This window comes from Octopus bimaculoides, chromosome 3, assembly GCF_046866305.1.
Source record: "Octopus bimaculoides isolate indiv1 chromosome 3, ASM4686630v1, whole genome shotgun sequence".
NCBI classification, from domain to species: Eukaryota; Metazoa; Mollusca; class Cephalopoda; order Octopoda; family Octopodidae; genus Octopus; species Octopus bimaculoides.
Window position 1 is genome coordinate 25335285 of NC_142930.1, and position 13693 is coordinate 25348977.

Here is a 13693-nt window from a genome sequence, read left to right on the forward strand (position 1 = left end):
ATTCTTTTAATTATGAATGAGACAGATGAACTACAAATTAAAACTTAAATGTCTAAAAGGGAAGACAAGAAATAGTATCATATAAATAATGATTTCAAATTTTGGCACAAGGCCAGCAAATTCGGGTGTGGGGTGGGGGAATAAGTCAATGACATTGACTCCAGAGTTCAACTGGTGCTTATTTTATCAACCCCAAAAGTATGTAAGGTAAAGTCAGCCTTGGTGGAATTTGAACTCAGAACGTAGAGATGGATGAAATGCTGCTAAGCATTTTGCCCGGTGTGGTAATTATTCTGCCAGCTCATCACCTTAGTACTATATGAATAATGATGACAGTATTCAATTCTTAGGCATAGGACCCGTTTTGTGTATGGTATTAGGGGATGAATTATAGTCAATTGCATCAACCATAGCACAGTATGATAGCTGGTTTCATCGAGTCTGGCAGGAGGAAATGCAAGTTAACTCAAGTGAGGTTTAAACTAAGATTATAATTTTTCTGACTGTCTTTACAATTGGAAAATTTTTATACACTTTATATTACATCTATGCAACATTTCAATCAGTGTGATCTCAAATTGTTATCAGGTGTCTTATTTCTGGATACGTTACTATTAAACAGAGTTTGAATGATGAATCTCTAGTTTATTTCTAAACTAAAGTGTTGGAAACTATATACAAAGTGATCAACACGCAATATAGTTGTAAATACTGTAAAAAATACTTTTTTCATACAGATTATTAGCTCGAAAAATTATCATATATGTTGTACAGTCTGCATATAGAGGAGTGCATACATATATATATATATAAGTATATAAGGGCGGGGTAGATTTTAGAAGTTTTTGAGAGGTTCAAAAATGAATTACTAACAATGTTTTGAGATACAAGTCAATATCCAAAAAGAGAACAAATTAATTGGTGAAACTGATCATTAAAATTAACTGCTTAGAAATCAACTAACAAATATATCAGTCAGTAAGCCAAAGTATTCTATAAATTATTCAGAATTAAAATAAGTATTTTTCTACAAGGATGTTGCTGGTGGGTAGAATCACAAACTGTTAAACAGGAGTAAAATTGAAGATGAAGTTCTAACAAAAAAAAAAAAAAAGAAAGAAAAGAAAAGAAAAAAGTAAACCCGTTCATCACTACATTTTTAATTAATAGAATGTCTGTTTTAGTTAATTTACGATGTAATCAAGACTGATGGGGAAGAAATTTAATTAAGCATTTTTAATTGTGTACATTTGTTTTTGTTTTTTTTCTTGACACAAGGTTGGATCTGATCAAACAGATGAGCTAAATTCCAGCTATGACCATCTCATCTATACAAATGCACTGGTGTTGGCCAAATGAAATCTTTTTCATGTTTTAAAAAGATTTTGCCTTGTGACTCTAAATATGAACACTAATGTGAGCAGTCTTGGTAAATTGGAATAAAAAAAGATACCAGAGAGAGAGAGAGAGAGAGAGGTAGAGACATCATAGGGAAAACGATAAGAAAACACTGGTCTAAAGATTAACAAAAGGAAAAATGTCACACATTACTGTATAAAATTTGTGGTATTAGAACACTGATTATTTGAATTTGCAAAGCTTTATAAGATGAAAGAGGTTAGATATTTTAAAATACAGAGACAAAAAGTGAATGTAAAATTGCATAAAATTAAAAACAAAAGTTGTTTAAATTCCAATATGAATTTAAAAATTGAGAGATAAATGTTCGTAAAAAATATATCACATTGTGAAAGGCAGATTTTAAACATTTTTTTTTTTCATCAGGAAGCATTGCCAGGGGTATTAAAGGAAGGAATTATCTATTTATTTGTACAATATAGTGTTATGTGGGGGGGGGGGGCTAGCACTGGATTCAAAGCAAATAACAAATATAGTACAACATCAATTGAGAAAAAAAAAAAAAACAATTTTTTTTTTTTGTGGTTTTACCTGAATACATTAACTTTCAGAATAGAATACAATAAAATACTGAGAGGTTTGTGGTTCATTTTTTCTTTTTTTTGTGTGATTAATTTTGATTTTTTTTTTAAGTAAAAAAAGTTATTAACATTTTTTCATTGGAAGCACTTTAGAAAATCTTAAGTTCATAAATAGAATTAAGTATTGGGTTATTGCTTATTGGAAAATGTTAGAAATGTTTAACCATCAGAAAGTTCCAGCTACTATAAACATAACTATTAGTATAGCTATGATAGCAACAAAAACTTCTTTTGAATTCACTTAGGCAATATTCTTAATATAAGTTAATAAATTCCTGTTAGATCATTATTTAACTGCAGTTAGGCCTTGCAAGATAAAACTTAAATTTTTTTTTTTTTAAGCAGGAAATTTACTTGAGACATGTAGATTGTTTCAACCAACTCCAAACTGTACTTTCTAACAACCATAAAAACACTCGAGATTAATCGATTGATCCCAGTATTATATATAATTATATAAAAAAAGAAAAAAAAAATGGTAAAAACATCACAGAAGAAATTGCTTTGTCATTTACTTCAAGTTTGTATTACAAGTTGTTAAATATTGATTTCTAACTAAGGCAAAGTTGCATATTTTAGACGTGGTGGAAATTAAAGTTCCACTTTTCTAAAAGGCATTAGTGGCATTCATGAAGTGACAAAGAAGACAAACAGTACTGTAGACTTAGCTTGTCTATAGCTTAGATATTGTATCATCCTCTACAAGACTTACTACTACTACTGTACTATCAAGGAAGGTTTCTTAGTACTGATAGAAAGAAGGTGTATAATCAAGTGATTTAACAACTTCAGTATAAACAGATGTGGAAGAGGACCAAATTACTTTTAGAGTAGTTGACTTAATCTGTTGCTTCATCTAGTACCACCATCTGGTTCATGGATGTCTTTAGTAGAGTGCATTCTGTTGCAAAGTTTTACTCTGGCTCCCTAATTTGAAAGGATTTCTTCCCATCAGTCTTGGAGTCCCTGAATGAGTGCTACCTTGCCTCATCTGACTGAATCATTAAAAATAAATTTTAAATTGATAATTATTTTTTAAAAAATTTATGTAATTAAGATAAAATCACCCAAGACTTGTACCTATTTTACTGACCCCATTGGAATTTGAAACAGAGAAATGAAATTTTATTCTGAAAGGTAATTTAGTTGAACACTACCATTTCTACCACAACACAGCCTCACAAGTATTTATATTTGCAACAATGACTGGTATGTATGTAGTTATTCATGGAGTTTGTTTTATCTATACTACCAGAAAAAAAGGACATTTTATTTAGCCATTGCTCTTACAAGAAAATGAAGAGATTTAATTTGTTAATCTGTTTTGAAATAGTGGGTGTTGAGAAAGCTCCTTAATGATAAATGGCATAATCAAACAGTTTATAAACACAAAGTCCTTGTAAAGAAAAGATGGCAATATCACTTCGTATTTTTAACTTCAGCTCAACACAACAAATTTGGTAGTGGGCAGAGTTGATGTAATCAACTCAGTATTTGACTGTTACCTATTTTATCAATCTGCCAAAAAGATGAAAAGCAAAGTCAACGTTCACAATATATGAACTTGGAATGCAACAAAATACCATGAGATATTTTATCCAAAACTATATATTTCTCTATTTCACTGACCTATGTATTGCATACAGACAGCTGTCTGTAAATTCAAATTGGAAGCAACAAAATTCTGAGAGGCTTAAAGAAGTTAACTTAATTATTTCTAATTCAATAAAAATGGATATGACAGTTTGTGAGAAAAAGGTGGAGAACTGGTCTTCAGCTTAGCCTTATAAACATATTGCATATACAAAAACTATGAAAACAGTAACAATGTATTCAAGAATAATAATGACAGGCATAATGCCATCCATATTTTGATGGAGAGAGATACAGTTGATTAAATCAAGCCAGGACATGACTGTTGCTTTGCTTTTCAGCCTTCTGGAATAAATAAAATAAAGTCAAACTCAGAATGTAAAAGGGCATAACAAAATACCACAAGGCATTTTGTTGGGTGCTGTACCAATTTTGATACTCTACCATCCTAGACAACAATGATGGTGATGATGATAAGAACATCATACTAAATTATTCAAAATTATGACATTAAAGTTCATCTGGTACAAAGAATATGTTACTCATGTGAAATTTTAAGCGAGCAGTTTCTTCAGAAAAGAAAATGTAATGGAGGGATTGAATGCAAATAATTGATAGCTGCAGACATTATTCCATTCAATGCTTCACTAAGCAACATCGAATGAAATATGTACAGTTTTATTTAATTTCTTCTCTCAAGACAACTTGTACACTTGGATATGGAAAGACAATACGCTGCACAAGTTGTCTTGAGAGAAGAAATTTTCCTTACAAACAATTTATTCACTTGAGATAACTAGTGCAATGTATTGTTTTTCGATGTCTGAATGTAGACAAACATATTAAATAAAACGGTACGTAACTATATTATATATAGATCTATATATATATATATATATATATATACATATACTCACACACACTGTCAAATTATATGATAACATCGTAAAGTAACTAATCAGTTTCATTGTGATAATTTCCTTTAAATATGAGGAGCATTCCAAAGGTTTTGAGACATTTTTAGGAGAGGCAATTGTACTAAAATTACAATGATCTAAGACAGTTATGTCATTACTATACATCTAATAAGCTGACCTGCCAACTTTTTTTTTTGTTCTAATATATACACATTAACTTCAATGAAGAAAAAATTGACAGTGACTTCAAAGTTTCAGGTTCCTCACCTCCATCAGACTGTACTTTACTAAGGTTCTTTTGGGTTTTTGGCATTATATAATTGTATAGTCTTTGGCAACGTTATTTTTGTGAGGGTAGGTTTATATATATATATATATATATATATATATATTGTGATGAATAAGTTAACAGTTAAGATTTTAATATATCATAATTTATATGTTAAACTTCTGAAAGTAAGATATTGTTTGTGGCAATTCAACAGGAATGCTCAGACTTAATAATTTAACTCACATGCTATAAGAAACGTTTTTTTAAAATTTTTGTTGTGAATAAACATAAGTTCAACTTGATTAACTGTCTAAATGTCTGAGACATGTTCTTGATAATAAGCTTGTAATTTTTAAAACCATTAACCTCATCTATACAAGTGAGAGATGTTTCAATACTATACTTTGGTCAATAAGTTTTATTGTCATCTGGGTGTAAAAAGTAAGATATTTTTTTCAATAAAGATGAAGCTATTAGTCTAAAGAATTATGATTGTAAGAATTATACTTCTAAAAATCAAAAAATAAATTGGCATTAAAAAAAAAATTTCAAAAGTGTTGCTTCAGTGTCTGTTCTATTTTTTAATCATGTATATATGGGCATGTGAGAAGAATATGCACACACACACACACACCTGAAAGTTCAGACATAAGATACTTCTCTTTAAAACATTTGCCATTGTAATTCAGTACAAAATTTCAAATATAAACCATTTGATATGTACTATATATATATATATAAATTGGGTGGGGGTGGTGAAAAGTCATGGAAATATTGGCTACAACAAACAAAATAAAAAACCAAAATTAAAAATACATACTTCAAGAATTGTGTGCAAGTGTATGTATACAAAACATTAAAATAATATCAAAATTGCAACTTAAAGACCAAAATTATGACATAATTTTGCAGTGAATAATGGAGGGAAAACAAATGGTTTTCTTGTTTTTTAATGTAAAAATGTTGGGACAAGTAAAACATTTTCTATGTATTTTTCTAAGCACCAAATATTCTGAGAACTTTCAAGGATATGTTTATGGAATAGCATCTTTTTCGTTCGATAATATTCTAGTATATCAAGATGTCATGTTTGTTCTTCTCGATTGTACAAAGTATAAAGAAAATATTGTCACATAAAAAGGAATATAAAATTATAAAACTGGGAGAATAAATTTGAAAAATATCAACTCGCTAAAAAAAAAAAAAGATTCAAGGGGAACAACCCATCATTCTGCGTAGCATTTGTTGGTTGATTCATGAGAAAGTGACGAATAATGGAAATAATGATCATGGCTGAGTTACTTCTCTTGCAATACACCTTGAAGAGAGAAAAAAGAAAACCGTATATTAGGTGTACAGACAATACGCAGTAATCGTTTGATCGGATACAAATAACCGAATCATTTTCAAATCACTAGTCTTTATTATTATTATTATTATTATTATTATTATTATTATTATTATTATTATTATTATTATTATTATTATTATTATAGTAGTAGTAGTAGTAAGAACACATTGAACACTGTTTAGAAACAAGAAACAGAATGGTCATCTTAGATCTGCTCATTTAGAGTTGATGTGGGACTTAAATCCTTTTATCTAAAGTGAAACCTTGCAATCTTTTATGCAGAGACTAGAATGACTGTCAATGCAGTCGCTCCACTTATTAGAAATAGCAACCAAATTTCCCTCAGATAACATACCACTATCTTAAACGAAAGCTAATTGGATTTTGTAGTCTCTGATATACAAAAAATGGGATGATTAATGCTGGAATGCCTTTAATCTCATATTTCCTCACCACCAGTTGGCCTGAAGGTAAGCAGCAATAAAACCTATATTACAAACTGTAAGCCCAAACTATAGGTGCAGGCATTGCTGTATTGGTGGGGAGTTTGCTTCCCAACCATGTGGTCTTGAATTCAGTCCCGTGAGTGGATTTGGGAGAGATAAAGTCTGTCACACACACACACAGACACAGTCGTAACTGTGTCGTAAGAAGCTTGCTTCCCAACCACATGGTGCTAGGTTCAGTCCCACTGCATGGCGCCCTGGGCAAGTGTCTTCTACTATAGCCTCAAGCCAACTAAAGCTTTGTCAATGGATTTGATAGACAGAAACTAAAAGAAGCTCATCACATATATATGTATGTATATATCTATGTGTGTGTGTCTTTGTGATTGTCCCTCCCCCGGTTGACAACCAGTGTTGGTGTATTTACAGTCAGTAAACATGCATGAAGATAAGCGAAAAATACAAACTCCATTCACAAACAGACACACACAATATATGACAGACTTCTTCAGTTTCTATCAATCAATTTCACTCACAAAGTATTGGTTGACCCACAACCGTATACAGAATGCCTGCTGACTACAGTCAGGCAACAGAACAGAACCCCTAACCACATTTCCAAAATGAAGTTCTTGGTTCTTGACCACACAGCTATGCCTGTGCCTATACAAACATCTATTTCATATTCAAATCAAAAACAAAATATTTGTGAAAAAGAAATTCACCAAATGGAATACAAGATTCAGTAAAGGAAGAAAATAAAACTGACCAAATTGTAGTCATCATTCATGAAGGCATACTCAGAGATTCCTGAAAGACAAAAGAACAGAAATACTCAGGAAAATAAAACTAAAATGAAATAATGAATAATAAAATGAAAAGTAAAATATTACCTTAAAATGAAATTAAATAAAACGAGTTAAAAAGTAGAAAAAAAATGGAAACACAATTACTGTAACTACACACACACACTGGTGTCACACAACTGGCACGTAAAAGCATCCATTACACTGAGTGGTTGACATTAGGAAGGGCATCCGACCATAGAAACCATGCCAAATCAGATTGGAGTCTGGTGCAGCCTCTCTGCTTACTAGCCCTGGTCAAACTGTCCAGCATGGACAATGGATGTTAAATGATTACAATGATGATTTATATATATATACGTGTGTGTGTGTATATATTGTACATCATGATGGCACCTGTGCCCAGCGTCACCTTTCTGGCACTTATGCCGGTGGCACGTGTAAAGACTTTCAAGCGAGATGTTGCCAGTGCCGCTAGACTGGCTCCTGTGCAGGTGGCACGTAAAATATACCATTTTGAGCGTGGCCGTTGCCAGTACCGCCTGACTGGCCTTTGTGCCGGTGGCACGTAAAAACACCCACTACACTCTCTGAGTGGTTGGCGTTAGAAAGGGCATCCAGCTGTAGAAACTCTGCCAAATCAGATTGGAGCCTGGTGTAGCCATCTGATTCACCAGTCCTCAGTCAAATTGTCCAACCCATGCTAACATGGAAAGCAGATGTTAAACGATGATGATGATGATATATATATATGTACACACACATTTTCACTTCTCCTCCTGTCTCTTATAAATCTTTTTATCTCACACTGCATATGCATGACATGTAGGATCTCATTACTTATTGGCTGCTACCAAGCCTAGCATGTGCACTCATCCTACAGTCTTATGTTAATTCTCCCTGTATCTCTCTCTCTCTCTCTCATATATATAATGTAAAACATCACTGGAGAAATCAGCAAAACAATCAACATTTATTTACACCAACTATTATTATGCAAAGACTATTATCATCATTATTATTATTATTATTACTAAAATGCACAAATGTATCTGGAAAATGAAATAAATTATCTCAAGAATATTGTTTTTAAATTGTAATCAAAAACTGAAATTAACAAAATAGAATAAAATATTGTAAAAACAAACCTTTGCTTGCGTTATAAGATTTTCCCTAAGTTGATAAACATCCATTTCTGAAGGGAGCATTTGATGTTCGGAAGACAATTGTCCTTGTTCCCATAAGTGAGAATATAGTTCATGGTCCGTAATGCTGATAGGGCTACTGAGATCATTGACAATCCTTTGTGTTGGTGCTAATCTATGGAAAATATCCAGTGCTTCACTATAGATGATAACAGAAAAAAAAATATATTTATATATATATGAATATATATGATGATGATGATGAATGTCATCATATATATTTGAATATTATTAAATACTGACTTGATAGTATGACATATTTTACAGATAATGTTCAGTCATATTCTATTAAATTTCTTAAATCACATCCATACCTCTATAGTCTTTTTCATATATTTATTTTACTTTGTAATTGCATATTATTATTATATATCAAAGCCTTACATCACACATTTTCAATTTACTTACTAGTACCCTTTACCACTCTCAGAGTATCTGTGAGCAAAGGTTACAGAGGTATAACTAAAAATGTTGATACAAAATAATATATAAAACTATTACAAATTAAAATAAATATCGAAAATCATAATATATACATTTTAGATGGCTAACATGAAAACTACAATGTAAGTATCAAGGTATCTATGTGTAGTTAAATGGATATCATCACTACTACAATGTGAGCATAATATATTAAAGAAAAAAGTAGTCAGAATTGGGTATTAACTATTTACTTAGTGCTTTCATCTCCTTTAGGGATTTGTCACAAATTGGTGGTGACTGTCATTAAAAAGATTACTGCAGACCATAATAGAGATTAACAGATTTCATTTTGGCTGAGTCAGTCCCTTGCTACTGAGTTTTATGTGTAGCTGCACAGGGTCTTCAGGCAAGTTATGACTGTTGAACATACCTGAAGACCTTGTGCGCCCACATGCAAAACTCAGAGTAACGAGAGACAGAATTGACCAAAACTGCGTGTGTGTGTGTGTGTGTGTGTGTGTGTGTACAGAGACAGAGAGAGATAATGAGGCAAATAAACAAATAAAACTGCTTAGGCTAGATATATATATAATATACATACATATATACATGTCAATAGAGAGGGACAAAGACTGAAGATATATTTATACATTCATATAAATATATAGATATCTATATATATTAATAGAGCATATTTACAGAGTACAAAGACACAGAAAACTGAGGGAAGAAGGTATGAAATTTCAAGTCCATGCATCATTATCTCCATATCTGCTCACCTGATTCCCCGTATAACTATTCTTTACTCTGCAGACTTTGTCCTTGATAAAGATTTCAGAGTGTAAGTCCAAATCTCTTGAGCACTATTGTTCTCTATATTGAGCATTTCTGGATCTCATCTATTGACTCTCTCTCTCTCTCATGTGTGTGTGTGTGTGTGTGCACGCACAAGTGCACACATATACACACAGAAAGATGTGTTAGTTTGTTTACACCCCCTAATTTAGCAAGACATACAATAAGTACTGAGATCACTGGGGTAGATTTATTTGACTAAACCCTTCAAGGTGGTGGACCAGCACGGCCACTGTCCAATGATTGAAACAAATAAACGATATGTATACACACACACACATATATGTATATATATATATATATATATATATATATATATATATATATATATATATATATATATATATATGTATGCATGTATGTATAAATATATATGTATTCGTCTGTGTAATATATATGTATATTTGCACCAACAGGTACATGATGTTCCACACATCAGGTATCACAGAGCAATATGAGATGAAGCATTTTGCTCAAAAATACAATGAACCACTTGGTCCAGGAACTGAAACAATGTTCTCATTATTGTGAGTGCAACACCCTTAACCACTGAGCCATGTGTCCTTTCACACACATATAGAAAACGTATGCATATACAGATAGATATATGTTAGTGTATATACACACATTCAGATATATATATTTCTATGTTTGTCTGTGTGTCTTAACAATGTTAGTGACATTTGTTTACAGCCAACATAAACAGGTTACCCAGTACCTCAGTTGTTGCTGACCAGTGGAATAATGTATTGAAATCAAGAAGGACATCCTGCCCTAAACTGCCACAGAGCAGAAATTCAAGGGAAGTTTACCTACTGCTCTGCTACTGATGTTGCCAACCATCCTGGCCATACTGAGCAGCTGAACTGAATATCCCTGGACCAGTGAAGAGGCTTACAATGATATTGTGTCATTTCTAGCACAACGTACATTCTCTCCTCTTTTGATTGTGTTGTATCAAGTTATAATAAAAACACGCCCAATACTTTTTAGTAGAGGACTGACCAACAAAGGTTAGTAGGCTAAAACTGAGATTGCTGTCACCCATCTCCTTGTAAAAGTTTAATAAATACACAAACATATGTGTATTCTTTTAATTCTTTTATTTGTGTCAGTTATTTGACTGTGGCCATGTTGGAGCACCGCCTTTAGTCAAACAAATCAACCCCAGGACTTATTCTATGTAAGCCTAGTACTTATTCTATAAGTCTCTTTTGCCGGACCACTAGATTATGGGGGATGTAAACACACCAACATCGGTTGTCAAGCGATGGTGGCAGGGACGAACACAGATACACAAACATATACATATAATATATAAACGACGGGCTGTTTTCAATTTCTGTCTGCCAAATCCATTCACAAGGCTTTGGTCGGCCCGTGGCTATAGTAGAAGACACTTGCCCAAGGCGCAATGCAGTGGGACTGAATCCAGAACCATGTGGTTGGTTAGCAAGCTAGTTATCACACAACCACGCCTGTGTGTATATATATGAAAAGATAGAACAAAACTGCAAGGATAGTATTACAAATATATAAAAACAAAAGTGAAACAAAATTTTTTTAAATAGCTTTATATATCATTTAAATCAGGTGGGGAAACCCCCACCCATAGGCGCAATTGCACCTGCGAGCCCATGTTATTGCACCTGCAAGCTGGCATACTCATTTGTACAGAATATAGTCAATTTTTTAATTATATAATTTATACAATACTCGTATGCCTCTTTGTAACATAGGTCACATTTCCACTATGACTTAAAATGGTTATACTCGAACAGAAAATCGTCCAGCAATTGCCATTTGAATGGGAATTTTGTCTTCACTATAAAACACATATTGCTAAGTTTGTACCACCCCCTTGAGACCCAACTACAGTCTAGCTGAAAAATTTAGAATACCTCATGAGTAATATAAATGTCCTAAATTCAGCAGTGGTGTTAATGAAGATGTTACGTGTTAATTTAATGAATTAAACTTATCTTTATTAATGTATATCGAATTATACATAGATATATACAAGATTTACACAGATATAAGCGTTAGAACTTATGATCCGCCTGCAAACCTTTTTTTTTGGGGGGGGGGAAATTTTTGTGCGCCACACTAAACAGTTTCCCCTCCCCTAATTTAAATACTAAAGAAATTTATGAATCATTGTACACACACACACACACCCATACATACATACTAAAAATCAAAAAGCAAGCACACTATGCAGCAAACTTGAGATGATGCTATGGCCAGACAGAGGTATTATAGCTTACACAAAAAATCAGTGTTTACAAGACATTTATACTGACAATACTCTTGTATGCTTGCGAAACATGGGCAACTCATAGTAGATACATAAAAATGCTTGAGAGATTCCACCACAAATGCCTCAGAAGAATACTGAAGGTGAAATGGGAAGATCTGCGGTCAGATATATATGGAAATGCTTCAGGGGCAAGCTGTGTATCTTTTGAATCGCAGTACAAATTCAAATGCAATAAGCAAGGCACCTTGTATGTCTGTCAAATATGAGGCCACCCAAACGGTCATTTTATGGGGAATTACAATTTGGAAAATGATTTCAATATTAGCAAAAGAAACAGTACAAAGACTGCATTCATGATAACTTAGTGAAATTGAGAGTTGTTCAAGTCTAGGAAGTGAAAGTAACTGATAGAAACAGATGGAGGTCTCCGGTAAAGGAAGGTATTGTTAGCTTTGAGCAAGCCAAAAGGCAGCATGTACAGTTAAAATGCACTTTGAAAAATGGGAGTTATCACTGATGCCTCAGATAAGATTAAGAATTGTAAATGATATGTTTGTGAGCAACATCTCCTGTCAAAAGCTGGCTATATAAGCTACATTAAATCGTACATTAATTTGTGAAATCAAAATGTATCTAACAATAATTTATTATCTTTTTATGGTAACAACACCTCTGTGGTATTTAGAAAAAATTGTCAGAGTAATCTAGGTTTGAAAAAGCACATAATATTACCATATCATAAATAAGCTATATGAACCATGTAGAAGTTTTGAATCTTATCTGTTATATATGTTTGAAGTTTTGCAGGGTCATCTGCTGGTTTTAAGATTCATCTCAGAGCATATGTAATGCAGATTATTTGGATAATGTACATTAAGTGTGACAGCTATCATCTGTTAAGATAAAGTGATCATCTCGAGCACACCAAAAAATTCTTGAATCAAAAAATGACAATCAATCAATCAATCAATCAATCTATCTATCTATGTCATCCTACAGGATGCCCCAAAGATGACAGAGAACTAAATATGAATTTAAAATAACAGCAGAGCAAATAGTTTTACAAATTTCAAGTTTTAGCAAGAAACTCCTCTTTTGCTAATTCACAACTCTTCTCAGTTTCTGAAGAGCTACTGAATTAGTAAAAGCAGAGATTCTTTGCTAAAATATTAAATTTGTAAAATACACACACACACACACACACAAAAATATATAAACAGGAAAAAAAAAAGGAACATGTAAAATTAGTATAAAGAAATTGTCATGAGACAGAAATCAGCTACAATTGATAAAATTTATCCATTTTTTTTACTCCTTTTTCTTTCATTCTAGAAGGATAAAAGAGGATGCTGTTCAGAGCCATGACAAACATCATAAAATAAATAGGGGACAGCAAGCTTAGTCAACAAGCCAGGTTTTCATTTTAGATCCTGTCACTGACACTGAAGGCCTAAATTCTATACTTCTGTAAAAAATTTGTACTTTCAGCCAACATGTAAGAGATGAGTGAAACTCATTAGATTGTCTTAGTTATAATTTAAGTTCAGAAGCATGTTTTGCTATATT

The 13693-nt window shown here is 32.4% G+C and overlaps 1 protein-coding gene across 2 annotated transcripts in view; it reads right to left on the bottom strand.

Moving 5' to 3' along the window:
• Positions 1 to 1928: 1928 nt before the first annotated feature.
• The window catches only part of LOC106878294 (uncharacterized), a 65378-nt gene continuing 53613 nt past the window's right edge, over positions 1929 to 13693 (bottom strand). Inside the window, exons 3-6 of one of the 2 annotated variants that reach the window (XR_016240985.1) lie at positions 8533 to 8728; positions 7348 to 7388; positions 5891 to 6099; positions 1929 to 4297 (exon numbers count right to left, since the gene is read on the bottom strand). Coding sequence is in view for 1 of the 2 variants with exons in the window: in XM_014927478.3 (XP_014782964.1) it covers positions 7365 to 7388; positions 8533 to 8728 (220 nt within the window). In the remaining variant the exon portion in view is untranslated. Of the gene's footprint in view, positions 4298 to 5039; positions 6100 to 7347; positions 7389 to 8532; positions 8729 to 13693 lie in introns of those variants that run through there. The other variant, XM_014927478.3, reaches the window with a different exon arrangement.